The sequence below is a fragment of the Mustela nivalis genome, assembly GCF_964662115.1.
Source record: "Mustela nivalis genome assembly, chromosome: 10".
Classification (NCBI taxonomy): domain Eukaryota; kingdom Metazoa; phylum Chordata; class Mammalia; order Carnivora; family Mustelidae; genus Mustela; species Mustela nivalis.
The window spans coordinates 98,270,348-98,294,200 of NC_139029.1; the positions used below are offsets into that span (position 1 = coordinate 98,270,348).

At 37.4% G+C, this 23,853-nt stretch overlaps 1 protein-coding gene across 3 annotated transcripts in view; it reads left to right on the top strand.

Annotated features, from left to right (window-relative positions):
- The window catches only part of GDAP2 (ganglioside induced differentiation associated protein 2), a 68,547-nt gene that overhangs the window by 590 nt on the left and 44,104 nt on the right, over nt 1-23,853 (top strand). For 2 of the 3 annotated variants that reach the window (XM_082688012.1, XM_082688014.1), the window contains exons 2-3: nt 6,086-6,313; nt 7,607-7,746. In XM_082688012.1, the coding sequence (XP_082544138.1) occupies nt 6,138-6,313; nt 7,607-7,746 (316 nt within the window). In that variant the 5' untranslated portion in view covers nt 6,086-6,137. Of the gene's footprint in view, nt 1-4,520; nt 4,589-6,085; nt 6,314-7,606; nt 7,747-23,853 lie in introns of all 3 variants that reach the window. The other variant, XM_082688013.1, reaches the window with a different exon arrangement.

Here is a 23,853-nt window from a genome sequence, read left to right on the forward strand (position 1 = left end):
CACCGAGGGCAGCTCGAGTCAGGGCTGGGTTAAGGCGCTACGCCCAAGATGCTGAGTCGTCTGGATCCTCGCAGTCCCTGGAGTGACATTGGTCTGGCTGTGTGTTTCCGCTCCCTGGCCACTTGAAGGGGAAGTGACCAGGGCTGACTCCTCCTTGCTTGGTAATTGAGGATTAGGTGCTCTGTCACCAGATAGAAATCAGCTTTTCTCTATTGCAGCTCTGTCCGCTTCTGTTCTTGGGCTGTACAGAAATGTTCAAAATGAGTGCCGATGTCTGTAGTGGTGGAAAATTAAAGCTAACCTATTGCTGTACAAAAGAAATAAGCCTCTGCCTTCGCTTATTGGACAATATATCCGCAGCCAACCTAGAAATTAGACTTTTATCTGAATTATCTGGTTATTTTCAGATGTTTCTTGAGTTCTTTTTTTCTCCGTTTCTTTAATTCTTAAGACCTGCAGCCAGTCTTCCACAGTCAAGAAAATTGCAGTAGCGAGTGGGTATGATGAGACTGTAGATAGATGTAGGTGTTTTGAAACAAGATTACTGTGGGTTGGATGAATGAGAAGGGAGAAATTGTGGTAACAGACTATTTTTACAATAAGTTTCATGGGGGGAAGGAAACATTTAGGTGGGTGTGTATAGTAAGTATCTCCCGTAGGACATGCGCATTGTATTATTATTGGGAAAAAAATGTGTGCTTCAGTAGAAAACTGCATAGTCTAGATTCTATCTAGAAAGCTATTCCAAGGAAGCTATTTTACAACTCTGTGAACTATAGAAAACTAATGATCAGTTCTGTCCTTTGAACAGGTTCATAAGCAAACACTCAACCTAATAAATCAATACTAAATAACTTCTGTCTGTAGACATGCAGATTCTGTACTCTTAGAGATTCAGTGGAACTTATGTTCTTATACATTAATTTCAATATTCCTGATCTGTTAATGTGTTCAGTTTGGGATTTCTTTTATCTATCACCTGACAGGTTCTCTTTTGAGTTAAATAAAATGTTGAACACATTTTCATCTTTATATTTGAATGAGTCATGATTCTGCTTAAAAAAATCCTTTTAATATTACAAAATATTACGAGAAGAGACAATCACAAATGGAAAAAAAAATTTTAATAAGAGTTGGTGTAAGAGCAACTGTGTGCTAAGATAATGCATCTTATAAGTTCCCAAATCATACAGGTTTTAAAGAGTATAATCTTAATTTTTAAGTTTCAAATTGTTCAATGTATTAATACTTATAATTAAGACATGGTAAACTTTTAGTATGAAGGTGGTGCTACAGACTCACATTGGAGCCTGTACTTTGGATATTTTTGAATGACCATATTAAATTTGATCTGGGCTATTGATACTGCTTAGAAATATTTTTGCTATACTGGATTTATTGTTGACATATCTAACTGCTTCACCTAAGTAACTTTTAAAAAGTTTATTTCCATTTGCATAGAATGAATTTTAATATTATAATAGATTTGGTGTTGGGATGGAGGTATTATACACAAAAATCTAATGTACCCTGAAGTTTTAAATATTGAAATAGAAGGCATAAAGAATGGTAAACCTGTAATTTATCTCTTTATACTTTTATACAGGCCTGTCTAATCACTATACCCATTTTGTAGAACAAGCAAACAGATTTAAAGTTCTTGTTTTTCTCTTTTAAATGATACCATTTTCTATTTATCCAGACAAAAACTGGGCTATGCCGAGACAGTAATGTCGAGTATTCTGTCTGATTCTTCCTAGTCTTAAACAATAAAAAGCTAACCTCTCTAGCCAATCCAGTTATTCATATAAAGCATTATTTAGAGGACTTCTTAAACTAAAAGATTGAAAGACTTTTTAAAAAATGAACATTTATTCTAAATGTTTACAATATTTGAGAAAAAAAAAAGCCACAGAGTAATGAGAATGGTTTATACTCATTATTCATTTGAATTATAAAGGATACATGGAGAGCTCTCGTTGTTTTTAGGTCTTCATTTGTGAAGATACTGAAGATAACCCTTAACATAGTATGGCTAAGGAAATCGATATGATCCATTCTGGAATCTTCTGTTTGCCTCATGTAGGCTTTTTGAACCTGGACATGGATGTCTTGCCTTGGGAGCCTTTAATACTAAGGCTTAGTGTTTGCTTATGAACCTGTTCAAAGTACAGAACTGATAACTGATATTCAGTGGAAAGTCTTGCTTTAGCTATAGTAGCCTTCTCCCCGCCTCACCTGATTACTCTGTATTATCACTGGGATTCTTTTTTTTTTTTTTTTTAAGATTTTATTTATTTATTTGACAGAGAGAAACACACAGAGAGAGGGAACAGAAGCAGGGGAAGTGAGAAAGGGAGAAGCAGGCTTCCCACTGAGCAGATAGCCCTATGCGGGGCTTGATCCCAGGACCCTGGGATCATGACCTGAGCCGAAGGCAGAAGCTTAAATGACTGAGCCACCCAAGCGCCCCTATCACTGGGATTCTTAATCTGAGTCTGGGAACGTTCTCAAATTTATTTGCAACTCTTTGCCTCTATGAGCTCCTCAGATGCTCACATTTTGAGTAGTAAAAAGGTCTTGACTTCTTACATGATTCTCAAAGGGATCCGTGACCCCCAAGAATGTTAAGAACCACTGTACCTTAAGTATCAGGAATCAAATTTTCCTGTCTAGCTTGGATTTGCTGTGTTGAAGAAGGGACATTTAAATCTCTTTTTGGTGAGAGGATCAATTGCAGCTTAGAGATGGAGCTAAAAAGGAATTTACCCTTTATTAAATGTCATGACACTTTCTATATAATGCCATTAAACTTTGAGAGCTCTCAACTGTATTTATTACTCATTAAGTAAACAATATCTTATGGGTGACAATGACTTTTAAGATCTGGGAAGAAGGGGCATCTGGGGGCTCAGTCATTAAGCATCTGCCTTCAGCTCAGGTCATGATCGCAGGTCTTGGGATCGAGCCCCACATCAGGTTCCCTGTTTGGTGGGAAGCCTCCTTCTCCCTCTCTCACTCCCGCTTGTGTTCCCTCTCTCACTGTGTCTTTCTCTGTCAAATAAATAAATAAAATCTTTTAAAATAAAAAAAAAGATCTGGGAAGAAGTTCCCATAAATTATATGGACAAGAGGTGATTAGAGATATAAGTAAACCACCAGTAGTATACTGTCAAAGTAGGTAATAGAATTTCAGAGAAAGAATGATCAATAGTTAATGCAACTAAAATGTGGTTAGTTCCTGGATTTGACATTTGGTCAATCATTTTAGACCTTGAAAGAGCAGTTTTAGCATTGTTAAGTGATGGAGGTGAAACTGCAGTAAGTTGAATAAATGGGAGAAAAGAAAATAGAGCTGCAAAACAGATTATGCTTATAAAGTTAAATCGTACAATGAGGAGTTTCATTGGTGCCTGAAGAAGAAATGCAGTAGGAAATTTTTTTGAGAGCAGGAGGACCTAGGGGATAGAGAGATCAGATATTGTGAAGGGGGAGTTAAGACATTCTCTTACAGGAGAGCTGATGAAGTGGAGTAAAATGTATAAATAAAAGCAGTTTGGCAGGTTTAAAGTGTGGCTCCCAGATGTGCCCTTACCTCTGTAAAACTCTTCTGCTTTTGGTCTCAACTGTCATTTTGTGGAAGAGACATTCTCTGCTTCTCAAAATTCTAAATTAGCTTTCCACCTTGTTCTTCTTTACAGAACATTTCTCACAGATTTTTATTTCTGTGATTATGTATATTTGTGTGATTTTTGGGAGCCACACTTTTTGTGAGTCTGTCTCTTCCATTAGAGTCTCCGTACCTAACAATACTTGAATAAATGAGTGCCTGGAACAAATAAGCATTTATTACCTTGCATTTTCTGTGGGTCAGGAATTCAGTAGCAGCTTGCAGTGGGGTCAAGCTGGGCTGAAGTCATTTGAAGCCCAACTAAGGCTGGAAGATCCAAGGTGATTCCTTCACCTGCATAGGTGTTGATGCTGGTTGTTGGCAGGAACCCTCCCGTTCTTCCCATGGGGGCCTTTCATAGGCTGCTTGAGAGTCCCGCATCAAGCACTCCAAGAACGAGCATGATAGCTTTTATGACTCGTCCTTGGAAGTCATATGCAGTCATTTCTGCAGTGTCCTGTTGGTTACAAGGGTCAGCCCTATTCATTATAGGAGGCAGCTATACAGGGGCATAGATATCAGGAAGCAGGTTATCATTGAAGGACATCTTAGAGGATGTTAACCACAGATGCGATATAGTATAGCATAGAGAGTCACCCAAGAATTATTAAAACAGTTTCATAATAGTGTTGGAGGGTCCAGCTGACATTGGAAAACATGCATTTGTTTTGGCAGCAGACAGGATAATTACTGATTTTTTTTTTCTAGTAACATAAGAGCAGGATTAGAGAAGACAGATGTTGGATTGATCTAGGTGTTGGGGATTAACAAATCATTTCAAGAGCAGACATTGAGATAAATAAGTGTATCTTAATTCAGCAGTGTGTGTTTTGTTTTTGGTGCTCATTAGAGTCTTTGACAGCAAGTGTTTTAATCTCTGCCACACATGGAGACATCTTCATTTCAACAGTGGAACAGGTGACTTTCACATGGGCTCTGAGAAAGTTGTAACAACTTTTATTGTGCCTTGCTTTGAATCCTCACAGTAACCCTAGGAGTGTATTACTCTCATTTTTGAAATAAGGGAACCCTGGCTTACATCAAGGATAGCAGAGCTGTTAGGTCCTAGACCCAAACTCAGGCCTGCTAACAGAACCCCAGCTCTCACATTGCGCCACCCTGCCTCTCCCTCGCAATATAATTGCATGTGGAAATATTTATCTCAAAATACTAAAGAAGACGAGCTCAAAACTGTACATAATCATTTCACCTATCATAGAAAAAGTTAAGAAGTCTATTACTAAGTTTGGGAGTTTTTCCTTTCTTGACTTTTTTCCTAAGACGTTCTATAAGTGAGTATTACTTAGAAAGAAAAATTATTTTAAAAAATTGTGTCCTGAAAGTACTTGAATTTGCAAAATGAAAGCTAAGTTTAATGTTTAATGGAATTTTTATATTATAGTTAAGAAGTTTTAACATGGGGCGCCTGGGTGGCTCAGTTGGTTAAGCAGACACCTTCAGCTCAGGTCATGATCTCAGAGTCAGGGTCCCAGGATCAAGTCCTTCATTAGACTCCCTGCTCAGCAGGAGTCTGTTTCTCCCTCTCCCTTTACCCCTTCCCCCATTTGTGCTCTCTCTCCCTTTCTCTCATGCGCGCGCTCTCTCTCTCTCTCTCTCAAATAAATAAATAAAATAAAATAAAAATTTTAGCATGAATCATTGTCCTCAACAATCTGTGAATAATTTTTTAAAGTACTAATTTCTGCAAAGTGTCATTCCATTGGGCTTCAGGCGGTTCAACCATGGAAAATAAATGGTCTCTATTTGTCTGCTATTCAGCTTGTCCAGCTCAGGTTTGAACACTTTTTAACAGATCAACAGATTTCGTGGTTGCCTCCAGTTTCAAAGGACAATGGATGGACTAAACACTAACTTCTAGATAAAATTAGTTTCTTTATTTCAATAATCTCAAAGGAGTATTTTGTATCAAACAAGAATAATTTTCTTACACAGTTTTATCTGGTATAATCTCTAAAGCCTTTTAGAAATTGTTAAATGATCACGTTTCCTACTCCATGTGCTGGTACAGGAATTAACATATTGTGCCTGATCCATGGTTCATTCCACTTAGTATGTCACACTTCTCACCAAGAAACGCCTGTCAATTGCAGACATTCAGTAAATGTTGAAGGAGTTGTCCTGGGTTTCTGGAAAGTAGAACTGGTGGGCCATGTGATTATTTTAATGGCTGTGATTCTTTGAAAAGAAATTGCGCTGAAATAATCCCCCTTTATTCCTGTTTTAGAGAAGCTATAGCAATTCTTTGTTATATATTGGTTTTTATGGAGTATTTTAAGCAGCTGGTCACACAATGTCCTTTAGAGTGTTTCACAGTAGAGATTTGTTTTTTGATCTAATAGAAATAAAGTAATATATGTACTTCTCTATTAAAACAGTTCTTTCTTTTCTTTTAAGCTAAAGTCTGCAGTGAATATTGAATCCTGAGGAATTTGGGGAAAGACATTCCATGGATCCCTTGGGTGCACCTTCCCAGTTTGTGGACGTGGACACACTACCAAGCTGGGGCGACTCATGGGAAGATGAATTAAATACTTCTGATACTGCAGCTGAAACATTTCAGGAAGACACTATTAGATCACCTTTTCTTTACAATAAGGATATCAATGGAAAAGTGATTCTTTGGTAATTCTTTGATTAAATCATATCATGATAGAATAATACCCATAAGTTCTTCTAAATTATTTTTTTCTCATTGTTTCTTCTAAACTTTTTTTCTCATAATTTCTTCTAAACTCTTTTTTGTAAGACCTAGCATTGTTAAAATACTGTTTTGCTTATACTTAGAGTTTTATTGAGGAATAATTGACATACAGTTAACTGCACATGTTTAAAATGTACAGCTTGGTGGATTTTAACATGTATGTATCCATGAACCTTCTGTGTTACTTTAATCACCACAGTCAAGATAGTTAATATATTTATCACCCCGAAAAGTATTTCTTTGTGTCCATTCATAATCCCTCCTGTCTCCTTCTCCTCCCTGACTCCACATCCCCCAGCAACCATTGATCTTTCTGTCACTATAGATTAGTTTGCATTTTCCAGAGTTATATATAAATGGAAATCACATGACCTTTATTTTTTTATTCTGGCCTCTTTCATTCAGCATAATTATTTGAAAGTTCATTTATGTTCTTGCATCTGTTAGTAGTAATACCTTTTTTTAAAATGCTTTATTGTGGTATCGTACAATTCACCAGTTTAAGTTGTATGTCTGTGGTTTTTTGTATATGCAAAAAGTTGTATAAGCATCAGCCATAGTCCGTTTTAGAACATTTTCATCACCTCAAAGTCCTGAATGCATTAGCAGTCTTTTCCCATTTCCCCCATCTCTCAGCTGCAGCCAACCACTAATCTGCCTTCTCTGTCTGTAGATTTGTATATTCTGGACATTTCATGTAAATGGAATCAAGTGTGACTTAGTATGACGTTTTGAAAGTTCATCCATATTGAAGTATGAATCAGTACTTCATTCTTTTCTGCGGCCAAATAATATCCATTGTATGGCTATACCTATCACATTTATCAGTTTATCAGTTCATTAGCTGATAGACATTTGGGTTGTTTCCACTTTTTGGCTATCATAAATAATGCTGCTCTGGTGTACTCTTGAAACCAACCACTGTCCACTGTCTAAGCATTCTGTTACAGTGAAAGAGAAATACGAAAGAAGCAAAGGAGTAACTTGAGGGTTCTGTGGGTTTCAGGGTTAGAGCATTTGCATTGAAGATTCTAAGATGTCAGATTAGACTTCCTGAGTCCAGAACTACTTTTTCACCCTTGCTTAAGCTTGTGAGGTACCAAAACCAATGTTGTGAGGGGAGTGAGGATAGAATGTTTTGAAAGAATTAGCAGTTAACTTTCTTATCTCCCTACTTTTCCCCCACACTTGTACTTTGTTTCTCATTTCCTCAGGAAAGGAGATGTGGCATTACTGAACTGTACAGCCATTGTGAATACCAGCAATGAAAATCTTACAGATAAGAACCCTGTGTCAGACAGTATTTTTATGCTCGCAGGACCTGATTTGAAGGAGGACCTCCAGAAACTGAAGGGTGAGTGAGGTTTCCTAGGTATATTATTGCTTAGGAAACATTTATTTTTGATATGTGAAGAAGCATGTTTTGCGTTTAGTGAGAATACTAAGTAGATGTAGCTATTTTGTTGTTGTTTAAATTCATAAACACAGCTTTTGAAAACCCCACACTGTGTTAAAAGCGGAACACTGAGACTTTACTCTCATGTTCTCAAATTTTAAAATGACAGTCACTGTGGCCAGTTAAATCTTTGGTAGTGTTTTCTTGGCTGTGTATTTTTCTTGTACTAATAAGCTTTGGGAAATAACTATCCTTTCTCTAAACTGAAAAATTTTATGATTTGATATTGATAGAGAATTTTTTGTATACCTCATGGGAAGTGATTGTTGCACTTTGGAAATGTAATTGACTTACTGATAAAACCAAAATGCATTTTAAGAGCAAAATATATTCTTGACTAATTTTGCACTTGCTCCTTTTTTCTTAACCAGAACATTCTTCTGAGAATATTTCATTGGAAATGGGTACAGGAAGAGTTCTATTAGTTCAGAATCTTGTTTACTTTATTTGCATTCATTTTCTTTCTTTTTTTTTTTTTTTTAAGATTTATTTATTTGACAGAGAGAAATCACAAGTAGACAGAGAGGCAGCCAGAGAGAGAGAGAGAGGGAAGCAAGCTCCCTGCTGAGCAGAGAGCCCGATGCGGGACTTGATCCCAGGACCCTGAGATCATGACCTGAGCCGAAGGCAGCGGCTTAATCCACTGAGCCACCCAGGCGCCCCGCATTCATTTTCTTAAATCACCAACCTAGCAAACCAGGTTACCGTTATTTGAGCCCAAATAGAATATTATGAAATTCAATCATCCCATTTTATAAAAAAGTAATTATGAAATACAGCAGTGTTTCTTAAAATGTAAACAACAAATCTCATCTCCATAAAATTCTGATTTCTTTGACCTCTAGCATTTAATAGTGAAAATTGTTTTCTAACCTAATAAAGATATTAGCATTTGAGCAGGAATACATAATGCTGACTCCATGAACAAAGGAATAGGGAAGAAGTACATCATCTAATTAAGAAACTGAACTCTATGAAAGCAGAAAGAGGGGGAAAAAGGCCTCAATTAAACTAAAAACATGATACCATGAAGAACATGTAGAAATTAGAAAATGTACAGATAATACTGAGAAGTTTCTTGATAATGGTAATAGAGAAGTTGGTCTGGAAGAATTCCTTATGGTCCATGTGCATATGTGTGTGTGTGTTCTCAACCTTAGAGCTGGACCTAGGGATAAGAAAAAGGAAGTAATAAAATCTAATACAAGGATACAAGTAAAGCTTCAGTATTTAACAGCATATGTTTGAGAGCCTCCAAGCAAGAGTTTACATTATAATTCTGCCCTTCACTAACTGTGTAATGTAAAACCAATTACTTCACCTCTGGGCCTGAGTTTCCTTTTCTCTAAAGTGGGCATGGTGGTAATAGTCTCTACCTCAGTTTCTGACACATAGCTAGAGTTCAGTGAGTATTTGGGGATGGAAACAGTATCATGAAAACCAAATTAAATAATGACCATTAAGTGTCAGGCACATTCTAAGTGTTTAGTGTTATTGCTGATGTTAGCTACAGGCCTCAGTTGTTTGATGAGTCAGTGCCAACCTGCAGGCATCTTCAACAACCTCATGAGTGATTACAGTGTGACTTCCCAAATCTGTGTGTGATAGAAAGCTAAAAGGAGTTAATAAGGAGATTTTGGATATTAGACCAAGGAATTTTAAATATTCTGAACTGACTGGTAGTATGAGCCAAAAAATGAAAACATTGACAGGGATGAATATAAAAGTTTCGCAATAAGTTTAAAACCTTAATTATCCAAATTCTGGTTGGGGAAGCCCAGTTTGACAACCCTTATTATATAAGAAAGTATTTGCTATTGGAAACATGGCATTATCATTCATTCCATTTTTAATGCAAAAAACTTCAGGTTAACGCTTTACTCCTTATCCCCCACATAAAGTCTGTCATCAAGCCATAAATATATTTTGTATCTCTTTATCACCACTGCCTCCAACTTAGCCTATCCTGCCATCATCCCCTCTGTGGACTACAGCCATAGCTTCCCTTTCATCTGATCTCCCTACCTTCATTTTTTTTTAACTAAATCTCTTTAACACATGCAGTAAGCATTGCTTTTTAAATTGTAAAGCCCTTAGTATTGGTTCTCTGCTTTAAACCATGTAGTGCCTGCCATTATACTTAAAATGTAAACTCCTTAAACTGGTTCCCTCAGGACCTTCAGAATATCAGTTACTAGCCTCCAGGCTTCTTTCACATCCCCTTTTCCATTCTCTAACATATTGAACCAGTCTGATCTCTAATTTCTTCCTTTAGCTCCTTTTCAGTTTTGCATGTACTTTGCTCCTTCTCTCAGTTCTTCACTCTTATTCTTAAGTCTTTGCTTGTATCTCTTTCACAAAGCACTGTTCATTTACTTCAGAACTGGCCAGTCTCCCCATGATATATACTCCTAGCATGTAGTACTTCTCTTTGGGGGCTCTTATTACAGTTGTAATTTCATAAATTGTTTACCTGATGAAAGTGTTCCCATTAAACTTTGGCTTCTATGAAAGTCTTATTGGTCTCCATGTGTTCTGTAGCAAGAACAGTGGAGTCATCCTGTAAAGAGTATATATACGACTAGAAATTCTCTGGGATTTTAACTAGCTAGACTCAGCAATGATAAGGTCTCATTTCTGCTGAGAACACTGTCAGATTATATCACTAGAAATTCAGCATCATAGAGGAAGGTAATTTCTTATCAGCTTAAAATTGACTATTATGTCTATAAATGTTTTATGTAAGCCTGATGGTAATCCAAAGGGAAAAAACCTTTAATAGATACACAAAAGATAAAGAGAAAGGAATTAAAGCATACCAGTAAGAAAAAGAAGTCACAAAGGGAGACTGCAAGAAAGGAACAAAGGACCTTAAAAAAACCCAGGAAGCAATTAACAAAAGGGCCATAGTAATTCCTTACCTAGCAATAATTATTTTAAGCATAAAAGGACTAAGTTCTCCAATCAAAACACACAGAGTCGTTGTTGGATTTAAAAATACAGGTCCAACAGTATAGCGTCTACAAGAGATTCACTTTAGGTTTAATGACACACATAGGCTGAAAGTGAAGGGATGCTAAAAGATACTCTGTGCAAATGGAAACCAAAAGAGAGCAGGAGTGGCTGTACACATGCCAGATAAAATAAACTTTCAGTCAAAATTGATCACAAGAGATAGAGTTCACTATATGGTGGTACAGGGGTCAGTTCATCAAGAGGATGTAACAGCTGTAAATATGTATGTACCCAACATTGAAGCACCTAAATAAATATTTAAGGCAAATGTTAATATACTTAAATGGAGAAACAGCAATACAGTAATAGTTGGGGACCACAGAATACCACTTTCAACACTGGATAAATCATCCAGGCAAAATTAATAAGGGAACAGAAGGCCTAAATTATACTATAGACCAAATGGGCCTAATAGACATATACAGGACATTCCATCCAACAACACCAAATACACATTTTTCTGAAGTGCATACAGAACATTCTCCAGGATTGATCATATGTTGGGCCACAAATCAAGCCCTGTCAAATTTAAGAAGATTGAAATCATATCAAGTATCTTTTCTGACCACAATGGTGTGAAACTAGAAATCAGTAATAGGAAAATTTAAAAATTCACAAGTACATGGAAATTAATACATTTCTGAACAATCAGTGGGTCAAGAAGAAATCAAAAGGGAAATCAGAAAGTATCTCAAGACAAATGAAAATACAATATACCAAAATTTATGGGATGCAACAAAAATAGTTCTAAGACAGAAATCCATAGCAATAAATGCCCAGATACTAAGTGAAAAGAAAGGTCTCAAATAAGCATCCTAACTTTAATCCTCAATAATTAGAAAATGAAGAATAATCTAAATCCAGCATTAGCAGAGGGTAGGAAATAATAAAGTCTAGAGCAGAAATTTTAAAAAATAGAAACTAGAAAGAATTTGGGAAAAAAATCAATGAAAAAATAATTGATTTAAAAAAAATTGACAGACCTTTAAGAAAAAGCAGTCAAATAAAAGCATAAATGAATGAGGAGAAATATTACAGCTGATACCACAGAAATATAAAGGATCATGGAAGACTGCTATGAATAATTATAGGCCAACATATTGGATAACCTAGAAGAATTGAGTAAATTCCTAGAAAAATACGGTCTGCCAAGACTAAATTGTGAAGAAACAGAAAATCTAAACAAACCAGAAGAAGTAAGGAGATTGAATCAGTAATCAAACACCTCCCAACAAAGATAAGCCTGGGACTTGAGAGCTTCACTGGTGAATTCTATCATACATTTTAAAAAGAATAGTAATTTTCCTCAAATTGTTCCCAAGAATCAAAGAAGAAAGAACATTTCTAAATTCATTTTACAACACTAGAATTAGCCTAATACCAAAGCCAGGTAAGACACTGCAAGAAAGCTATAGTCCTGTATCCCTGATGAATATAGGTGCAAAAATTTTCAACAAAATCGTAACAAACCAAATTTAAAAGTACATTAAAAGGATCATACACTACATTTTCTTTATTCATTTATTTACACATTTGTGTGTGTACATATATATATATACACATACACACATATAAACAAGTGTGTATATATTGTGTGTTATAAAATACACATACACACAATGGGATATTATTTAGCCATAAGAAAGAAGGAAATCCTGCCATTTGTGACAACATGCATAGTACTTGATGGTATTATGTATGGTAAGTGTAGTAAGACAGACAAATAATTACATGACTTTACTTATATGTGGAGCCTAAAAAAAGGCTGAAGTCAAAGAAATAGGAGAATGGTGGTTGCCGGAGAGTAAGGGAGATGACATGTTGCTCAAAGGAAACAAATTTCCAGCTATAACATGATTAACGTCTGAGGATGTCATGTACAACATGGTGATTATAATTAACAGTTCTGTGTTACATATTTGAAAATTGCTAAGAAAGTAGATCTTAAATGTTCTCATAAAAGAAAAAGGTAGTTATTTGAGGTGGTAGATGTGTTAACTAACCTTATGTGGTTAACTATTTCTCAATGTATACTTGTATCAAATCTTCATTTTATACACTTTAAACTTATACAGTGTTATGTGTTGATTATGCCTTAGTAGAGCTCGTGGGGGTGGGGAGAAGTACAGTATCAGAGTCAAGAATGGCTGTCCTTTATTTGTCTTGGTAGGACCTGTAGTATACAGTCAGTATTCATCTTATTTTTATTACAAATTTGTAAGAGTCATGATAAACTGGAGTACACCTAAAAGAAAATGATTAGCATGATATATACACTGTGGAAACCATACAATTTGAAGATATAGTTTAAAGGGCTGGGGTTGAGACACCTGGGTAGCTCAGTCAGTTAAGCATCTGCCTTTCGGCTCAGGTCATGATCTCGGTCCTAGGATCCAGTTCTGGGTTAGGCTCCCTCCTCAGCGGGGAGTCTCCTTCTCCCACCCCCCCTGCCTACTGCTCCCCTGGTTGTGTGTTCCCTCACTTTCCCTCTCTCTTCCTCCGACAAATAAATATATAAAATCTTTTTAAAAAAGAAAAAAAAATTAAGGGCTAGGGTTGGCATAGAGAAAATCTGAGGGAAACTGATGGTCTTCCTCAAACAATTCAAAAAGCTTCACACTGAAGAGAGTGAGAGATAGTTTTATTGTGTTCCTAGAATCCTTGGTGGGAAGATACATAAAACTTCATCTATCAGTTCAGTCAGAGAAAATTTTCTAAGAAATAGAGCATCCTAAAAATGGAGTGGGCATACTTGGCCTATTATACCCAAATTAAAAAAAAAAAAAAAAAAGAGTGTGTGTGTGTCTGTGTGTGTCTGTGTGTCTGTGCTTCCCAGTCTTACATCCAGTCTTTGAATTTAGGAATTTTATGAACCTAAAGCTATGTGGGTTATTGTTTTGGTAAAGAACGTGTGGTAAGAGAGATTGATAAATGATGTTCAGCTTTAGAGTCAGAATAGAATCTGATAATTGTCCTACTTGTTTCTGGGCAAGAATCCATGTAATTTATAGATACTTAAGTAGCTAAAGGATCTCCATGTACAAAATGAAAAAAATACTTTCTTTTCCCATCAGGATCACTATATAGTTTTGCTGCTTAGATGTTCCATCACTTGGTTCTTAAATGTGCAGTTTTGCTAGGATGGGAGTACATATACTTTTTGGTTGCTCTGTTCTTGTATGAATAGGACTCTTTGCTATAAGCATTAAGACACCTTTGTATTTCTTACTGTGGATGTTGAGATTTAGAAGTAAGTGAAGTTGAAAAGCCCTAACTAATCTTTAATACTCGGATATGTTCAGGTTAGCATTGCAGCAACGCTCCTCAGCAGAAGATGTAGTCACGGATAAAAGATGCACTGGACAGAGTTATGACTGGAGTGAATTTGAACTGATTCAGGAAATTTGTATTTGTTTTACAGGAATTAAAAATACTTTGAGGAATGTGTTTTAACTGTTGATAATGATGTCAGGATTTGGGCTTTAGGTTAGAAGAAATCTGGGCTTAGAAAGAACAAATGGAAGATTGGGAAGCAATGCAACAGTACTTAGCCTAAGTCTAGTCTCCAGAGTTCTGAGTTTTGGTTAACAATTATTAAAGGAAAGGTGAGATTCCCAGAACCAAAGTTTCCTGAATACTTAACAGTTCTTTACTGTTTCTGTAGTCTATCCTCAGAGATCTTCGGGATTGATTCTGCAAACTGACTTCCAAAATATGTGTTTGCTTGCTTGCTTTATTTTTTTTATATATATTATTTCTTCTGAATAATTGTTGTCTACTTACAGAAGCAATAAATGCAAATTGTAGAGATTATATGCACAGAAGCTACAAAATAAATGAAAACTTAACATTTCCACCCCACAAAGATCACCAATACTAGTTCTATGGTACATATTCTTCTGGATCTTTCTGTACGTATATGTAGGTATATGCATACGTTCTTACACATTTTGTTATTAGCATAAAATAAAATTTGTATATATTGTCCTTATCTTTGATCAGATAATTGTATACATACTTTTAAAAAAAAAGATTTTATTTATTTATTTGACAGAGAGAGAGTGAGCACAAGTAGGGGGAGCAGCAGGCAGAGGGAGAGGGAGAAGCAGCCTCCCTGCTGGGGGGCTCAATCAGAGGACCCTGGGATCATGACCTGAGCTGAAGGCAGATGCTTAATGACTGAGCCACCTGGGTGTTCCAGCTGCACATATACTGTTCTGAGGCATACTTTCTTCAGTAAATGAATTCCACCTTTTGGCTTCAGAAATTACTTTATCTAATACCCAAACCATATTATAAATTTACAGTTGACCCTGAAATGCCCTCTGCAACTACTTTGTCCAAACTGATACTCAATCCAGGGTCACACATCTAACTGTTGTATCTTTAAAAAAATTTTTTTTCCATCCAACTCAGTTCCCTTTTTATGATACCAACTTGTTGAGTGGACTAGGCTGAGATGTTTTCCAAGATAGCCCACCATTGGATTTATCTCATTACCCTGAGGAGCCATTTGGTTTCCTGCTTTATCCCTTGCATTATAACCTGGAAGTTATATCTAATGGAATCAGGTTTAACTTAAGCATTCCATAGGTGATATTATATTGTGTACTTAATGTATCATATTGGAAGATGTGTGAAATCTGATTGACCCATTAGTGGGTTATTACTGACACTAAGATGGTTCCCTGGTATAAAGTCATGACAGCTTGATTCTTCTATTTATATAGTTGTTTTACTCTTTGTGACTGAAAAGTAATCAATATGGGGTTATTTAAGCTCTGTGAATGTCCAGTTCTCTGTCACACGCTCACATAATGGTTTTAGCAACTATTTATAGGCTTTGTCTGAGTCAGTAATTCCATTAAGATTATGAAGTTCTATTTTTCTAAAACATATCATTATATCCATAGTTACTAGCTAACATTCCTATAGAGTCTTTCCTCGATAACTGATATGTGGTTACTCTGAATTACAGTTTCTGTGAGAGGGTAGGGTAAATGCTTGTTTTATTTACCATTTTTCACTGGCTCAAATGGTGCCAAAGAGGTTTTCCACCTTTCTCTTTTTCTTTTCTTTTTTTTTTTAATAAACATATAATGTATTTTTATCCCCAGGAGTACAGGTCGGTGAATCGCCAGGTTTACACACTTCACAGCACGCACCATAGCACATACCCTCCCCAGTGTCCAAACCCCACCCCCCTCTCCTGTCCCCCCTCCCCCCAGCAACCCTCAGTCTGTTTTGTGAGATTAAGAGTCACTTATAATTTGTCTCCCTCCCGATCCCATCTTGTTTCATTTATTCTTTTCCTACCCCCCCAAACCAACCCACATTGCATCTCCACTTCCTCGTATCAGGGAGATCATATGATAGTTGTCTTTCTCCAATTGACTTATTTTGCTAAGCATAATACCCTCTAGTTCCATCCACGTCGTCGCAAATGGCAAGATTTCATTTCTTTTGATGGCTGCATAGTATTCCATTGTGTATATATACACCACATCTTCTTTATCCATTCATCTGTTGATGGACATCTAGGTTCTTTCCATAGTTTGGCTATTGTGGACAATGCTGCTATTAACATTCGGGTGCATGTGCCCCTTCGGATCACTACGTTTGTATCTTTAGGGTAGATACCCAGTAGTGCAATTTCTGGGATATTGGGTAGCTATATTTTTCAACTTTTTGAGGAACCTCCATGCTGTTTTCCAGAGTGGTTGCACCAGCTTGCATTCCCACCAACAAAGGGTTCCCCTTTCTCCGCATCCTCCCCAGCATCTGTCATTTCCTGCCTTGTTAATTTTAGCCATTCTGACTGGTGTGAGGTGGTATCTCATTGTGGTTTTGATTTGTATTTCTCCAATGCTGAGTGATGTTGAGCACTCTTTCATGTGTTTGTTGGCCATCTGGATGTCTTCTTTGCAGAAATGTCTGTTCATGTCCTCTTCCCATTTCTTGATTGGATTATTTGTTCTTTGGGTGTTGAGTTTGCTAAGCTCTTTATAGATTTTGGATACTAGCCCGTTATCTGATACGTCGTTTGCAAATATCTTCTCCCATTCTGTCATTTATCTTTTGGTTTTGTTCACTGTTTCCTTTGCTGTGCAAAAGCTTTTGATCTTGATGAAATCCCAATAGTTCATTTTTGCCCTTGCTTCCCTTGCCTTTGGTGATGTTCCCAGGAAGAAGTTGCTGTGGCTGAGGTCAAAGAGGTTGCTGCCTGTGTTCTCCTCAAGGATTTTGATGGATTCCTTTCTCACCTTGAGGTCCTTCATCTATTTAGTGTCTGTTTTCATGTGTGGTATAAGGAAATGATCCAATTTCATTTTTCTGCATGTGGCTGTCCAATTTTCCCAACACCATTTGTTAAACAGACTGTCTTTTTTCCATTGGGAATTCTTTCCTGCTTTGTCGAAGATTAGTTGACCATAGAGTTGAGGGTCTATTTCTGGGCTCTCTAAGCTGTTCCATTGATCTATGTGTCTGGTTTTTTCTTTTCTTTTGTTTTGTTTTAATTTATTTTTTATTTATTTTCAGCATAACAATATTCATTATTTTTACACCACACCCAGTGCTCCATGCAATCTGTGCTTTCTATAATACCCACCACCTGGTACCCCAACCTCCCACCCCCCGCCCTTCAATCTGTGTGTCTGTTTTTGTGCCAATACCATACTGTCTTGATGATGACAGCTTTGTAATAGAGCTTGAAATCCGGAATTGTGATGCCACCAACTTTGGCTTTCTTTTTCAGTATTCCTTTGGCTATTTGAGGTCTTTTCTGGTTCCATATAAATTTTAGGATTATTTGTTCCATTTCTTTGAAAAAAATGGATGGGATTTTGATAGGGATTGCATTAAATGTGTAGATTGCTTTAGGTAGCATAGACATTTTCACAATATTTACTCCTCCACTCCAGGAGCATGGAACATTTTTCCATTTCCTTGTGTCTTCCTCAGTTTCTTTCATGAGTACTTTATAGTTTTCTGAGTATAGATTCTTTGCCTCTTTGGTTAGGTTTATTCCTAGGTATCTTATGGTTTGGGGTGCAACTGTAAATGGGATTGACTCCTTAATTTCTCTTTCTTCTGTCTTGTTGGTGTAGAGAAATGCAACTGACTTCTGTGCATCGATTTTATATCCTGACACTTTACTGAATTCCTGTAAAAGTTCTAGCAGTTTTGGAGCGGAGCCTTTTGGGTTTTCCACATACAGTATCCTATCATATGCAAAAAATGATAGTTTGACTTCTTCTTTGCCGATTTGGATGCCTTTAATTCCTTTTTGTTGTCTGATTGCTGAGGCTAGGACTTCTAGTACTATGCTGAATAGCAGTGGTGATAATGGACATCCCTGCCGTGTTCCTGACCTTAGCGGAAAAGCTTTCAGTTTTTCACCATTGAGAATGATATTTGCGGTGGGTTTTTCTTAGGGGGCTTTGATGATATTGAAGTATGTTCTCTCTATCCCTACACTTTGAAGAGTTTTGATCAGGAAAGGATGCTTTACTTTGTCAAATGCTTTTTTCAGCATCTATTGAGAGTATCATATGGTTCTTGTTCTTTCTTTTATTAATGTGTTGTATCACATTGATAGATTTGCGGATGTTGAACCAACCTTGCAGCCCTGGAATAAATCCCACTTGGTCGTGGTGAATAATCTTTTTAATGTACTGTTGGATCTTATTGGCTAGTATTTTGGTGAGAATTTTCGCATCTGTGTTCATCAAGGATATTGGTCTGTGATTCTCTTTTTTGATGAGATCCTTGTCTGGTTTTGGGATCCAGGTGATGCTGGCCTCATAAAATGAGTTTGGAAGTTTTTCTTCCATTTCTATTTTTGAAGCCATTTCAGAAGAATAGGTATTAATTCTTCTTTAAATGTTTGGTAGAGTTCCCCTGGGAAGCCATCTGGCCCTGGGCTTTTGCTCATTTGGAGATTTTTTGATGACTGTTTCAATCTCCTTACTGGTTATAGGTCTGTTCAGGTTTTCTATTTCTTCCTGGTTCAGTTGTGGTAGTTTATATGTCTCCAGGAATGCATCCATTTCTTCCAGATTGCCAAATTTGTTGCCATAGAGTTGTTCCTAATATGTTCTTATAATTTTTTGAATTTCTTTAGTGTTGGTTGTGATCTCTCCTCTTTCATTCATGATTTTATTGATTTGGGTCCTTTCTCTTTTCTTTTTGATAAGTCTGGCCAGGGATTTGTCAATCTTATTAATTCTTTGAAAGAACCAGCTCCTGGTTTTGTTGATTTGTTCTTTTGGTTTTTTGGCTTCATTTCATTGATTTCTGCTCTGATCTTTATGATTTCTCTTCTCCTGCTGGGTTTAGGCTTTCTTTGTTGTTCTTTATCCAGCTCCTTTAGGTGTAGGGTTAGGTTGTGTATTTGAGACCTTTCTTGTTTCTTGAGAAAGGCTTGTACCACTATATATTTTCCTCGTAGGACAGGCCTGTCTTTGCTGTGTCCCACAGATTTTGAACAGTTGTGTTTTCATTATCATTTGTTTCCATGAATTTTTTCAATTCTTCCTTAATTTCTTGGTTGACCCATTCATTCTTTAGAACGATGCTGTTTAGTCTCCATGTATTTGGGTTCTTTCCAAATTTCCTCTTGTGATTGAGTTCTAGCTTCAGAGCATTGTGGTCTGAAACTATGCAGGGAATGATCCCAATCTTTTGATACCGGTTGAGACCTGATTTGTGACCCAGGATGTGATCTATTCTGGAGAATGTTCCATGTGCACTAGAGAAGAATGTGTATTCTGTTATTTTGGGATGAAATGTTCTGAATATGTCTGTGATGTCCATCTGGTCCAGTGTGTCATTTAAGGCCTTTATTTCCTTGTTGATCTTTTGCTTGAATGATCTGTCCATTTCAGTGAGGGGAGTGTTAACGTCCCCTAGTATTACTGTATTATTGTTGGTGTGTTTCTTTGATTTTGTTATTAATTGGTTTATATAGTTAGCTGCTCCCACCTTAGGGGCATAGATATTTAAAATTGTTAGATCTTCTTGTTGTACAGACCCTTTGAGTATGATATAGTGTCATTCCTCATCTCTTATTATAGTCTTTGGCTTAAAGTCTAATTGATCTGATATAAGGATTGCCACCCCAGCCTTCTTCTGATGTCCATTAGCATGGTAAATTGTTTTCCGCCCCCTCACTTTAAATCTGGAGGTGTCTTCGGGTCTAAAATGAGTTTCTTGTAGGCAGCATATAGATGTGTTTTGTTTTTTTATTCATTCTGATACCCTGTGTCTTTTGATTGGGGCATTTTGCCCATTAATATTCAGGGTAACTATTGAGAGATATGAGTTTAATGCCATTGTATTGCCTGTGGTGACTGTTACTGTTTCTTTCTGATCTACTACTTTTAGGGTTTCTCTTTGCTTAGAGGACCCCTTTCAATATTTCCTGTAGAGCTGGTTTGGTTTTTGCAAATTCTTTCAGTTTTTGTTTGTCCTGGAAGCTTTTTTATCTCTCCTTCTATTTTCAATGATAGCCTAGCTGGATATAGTATTCTTGGCTGCTTGATTTTCTCGTTTCGTGCTCTGAACATATCATGCCAGTTCTTTCTGGCCTGCCAGGTCTCTGTGGATAAGTCCACTGCCAGTCTAATGTTTTTACCCTTGTATGTTACAGACTTCTTTTCCTGGGCTGCTTTCAGGATTTTCTCTTTGTCACTAAGACTTGTAAATTTTACTATTAGTTGATGTGGTGTGGACCTATTCTTATTGATTTTGAGGGGGGTTCTCTGCACCTCCTGGATTTTGATGTTTGTTCCCTTTGCCATATTAGGGAAATTCTCTACAATAATTCTCTCCAATATACCTTCTGTTCCCCTCTCTCTTTCTTCTTCTTCTGGAATCCCAATTATTCTAATGTTGTTTCGTCTTATGGTGTCACTTATCTCTCGAATTCTCCCCTCGTGGTCCAGTATTTGTCTCTCTTTTGCTCAGCTTCTTTATTCTCTGTCATTTGGTCTTCTATATCGCTAATTCTTTCTTCTGCCTCATTTATCCTAGCAGTAAGAGCCTCCATTTTTGATGCACCTCATTAATATTTTTTTTTATTTCAACTTGGTTAGATTTTAGTTCTTTTATTTCTCCAGAAAGGGCTTTTATCTCTCCAGAGAGGGTTTTTCTAATACCTGCCATGCCTTTTTCGAGCCTGGCTCGACTAACCTTGAGAATCGTCATTCTGAGCTCTAGATCTGACTTACTACCAGTGTCCATATTGATTAGGTCCCTAGCCTTTGGTATTACCTCTTGTTCTTCTTTTTGTGGTGAGTTTTTCCACCTTTGTCCAGATAAGAATATATGAAGGAGCAAATAAAGTACTAAAAGGGTGGCAAAGACCCCAGGAAAGTGCGCTTTAGCCAAATCAGAAGAGACCCAAAAAATGGGGGTTGGGGGGAAGGGGATAAAAAGAAGTTCAGGAAAAAAAAAAAAATCTAAAAGAAAAAAGAAAAAAAAAATAAAACATTTTAAAGAATATAAAAAAGAAAAAAATATATATATTAGTCTAGTGACTAGAACAGGGTCACTTAATTTTGGGAGTATTTTGGTCTCTTAAAAAAAATACCTCCAGGCACCTGGGTGGCTCAGTGGGTTGGGGCTTCTGCATTCAACTCAGGTCATGATCCCAGGGTCCTGGGATCGAGTCCCGCATTGGATTCCCTGCTCAGTGGGGAGCCTGCTTCCTCCCCTCTCTCTGCCTGCCTCTCTGCCTACTTGTGATCTCTGTCTGTCAAATAAATTAAATAAAAATCTTAAAAAAAAAATTAGCTTATGATCTTGTTAAAAAAGGGGGGGGGGGTGTTGCCTGGTTTGCTCAGTGGGTTGGAGCCTCTGCCTTCGGCTCAGGTTGTGATTCCGGGGTCCTGGGATCAAGCCCCACATTGGGCTTTCTGCTCAGCGGGGAGCCTGCTTCCCTTCCTCTCTCTCTGGCTGCCTCTCTACCTGTGATCTCTGTCTTTCAAATAAATAAATAAATCTTAAAAAAAAAAAAAAAAGAAACTACCTCCCAAAATTTTAAAGAATGAAAAACTTATATAAGCTAAACACAATGGATGGAATATGCCTATAAAGATGAAAAAATATATATATTTTTTTAATTTCTAAAAAAAGGAGTTGATAAAGTAAGTTGGTTGGGAAAATAAAGAAGAAAAAAGTGGAGAGAGTTTGCTCCGGCTGGAGACAAGCCCCAAGCTAGATTTAGGGCATATTTTGATCTATTAGAAGAAGTTGTACCCCAAATTTTTTAGAAGAAAAAACCCTATGTGTATACAAAAAATAAAGTTAGATACAATGAAGGATAAAATATGACTATAAGAATGAAGTTTCAAAAAGATTATTATTTTTTTTATGAAAGGAATTGTTAAGATAAACTAGTTTAAAAATGTTAAAAGAGGAAAGGGTAAAAGTTAAAAAAAATTTAGAAGAAAAAAAAAATAAAATTAAAAAAAAATTAAATTAGCTGCAAGACTAAGGAATCATGGGGAGAAAGCCATAAATAACATGCTTTGCTTTCTCCTTCTCTGGGATTCTGCTGTTCTCCTTGGTATGTGAACTTGGTCTTGGCTGGATTTCTTGTTGGTCTTCTGGGGGAGGGGCCTGTTGTAGTGATTCTCAAGTTTCTGCCCCAGACAGAATTGCATCGCCCTTACCAGGGACGGGGCTGAGTAATCCGATCAGGTTCGCTTTTCTGGAGGTTTTGTTCCCTGAACGCTTCCCGCTTCCCATAGAGTTCTGGAGGACGGGAATGAAAATGGTGGCCTCCCAATCTCTGTCCCGGAGGAGCCGAGCGCTTGGGGCCCCACTCCTCAGTGCGCCCTCAGAGAATAGCGCTGAATCACTCTTGTGTCCCTGGCCTCTGGCGGTGCTCCCAGCTCACCCAGTCTGCGACCAGTTCAAGGTAACCCCGAGCTGAGAGCTCATTCCTCATCTCTGTCTCTGTAGCCAGCTTCCCCACTCTAATACCTGCGAGCTCTGCGACACTCAGACACCCCCATCCTTCTGTGACCCCAAGGGACCTGGGGCGACGCTGACCCCATGTGGGCTTCACTCCAGTTTAGCCTCTGGAGCGATGTCCCTCAGTGGAACAGACTTTTAAAAGTCCTGATTTTGTGCTCCGTTGCTCCACCGCTTGCCGGGAGCCGGCCCCTTCCCCCACTGTCTGTCTTCCCATCACTTTGGATTCACTTCTCCCGTGGTCCTACCTTTCAGAAAGTGGTTGATTTTCTGTTTCTAGAATTGTTGCTGTTCTTCTCTTCGGTCTCCTGTTGGATTTGTAGATGTTTGCAATAGATTGGTAAGCTATCTAGCTGATCTCTGCTACCTGATGTAGTCTCAGCCTCTACCTTTCTCTTTTTCGACTGTTAGTTTGTGCTTATGGCTTTTCATGGGTCAACGTATATGTGGTCATAAAAGTCAAAGAATTTTATGTCACAATGTACATAGGAAAACATCAGTTCTGTGCCTTTCCCTTTCCTGCCTTGATACCTGTTCACCAGAGGCATATATACTTCCAAAATCTTAAGCTCCTTATTTACCTTCTGTTTCCAAATAATATGCTGCAACTACTTTATTGATTTTTTTCCAGTTTTTTGACTTCTTATTATGGAAATTAAAGATTAAATTCTTGTTCACCCACGCTCCTCTTTTTGTTTTGTTTTTTTTAAGATTTATTATTTATTTATTTATTTGATAGAGATCACAAGTAGGCAGAGAGGCAGGCAGAGAGAGAGAGGAAGGGAAGCAGGCTCCCTGCTGAGCAGAGAGCCCCATGCGGGGCTCCATCCCAGGACCCTGAGATCATGACCCCAGCCTAAGGTAGAGGCTTTAACCCACTGGGCCACCCAGGCGCCCCCACACTCCTCTTTTACATATACATAAAATACTCACATTTTATTCCCTCTTCACTACCTTTCCAAGTAGACCTATCAGATTTTTATTAAATCCCCATTCAATATTAACATT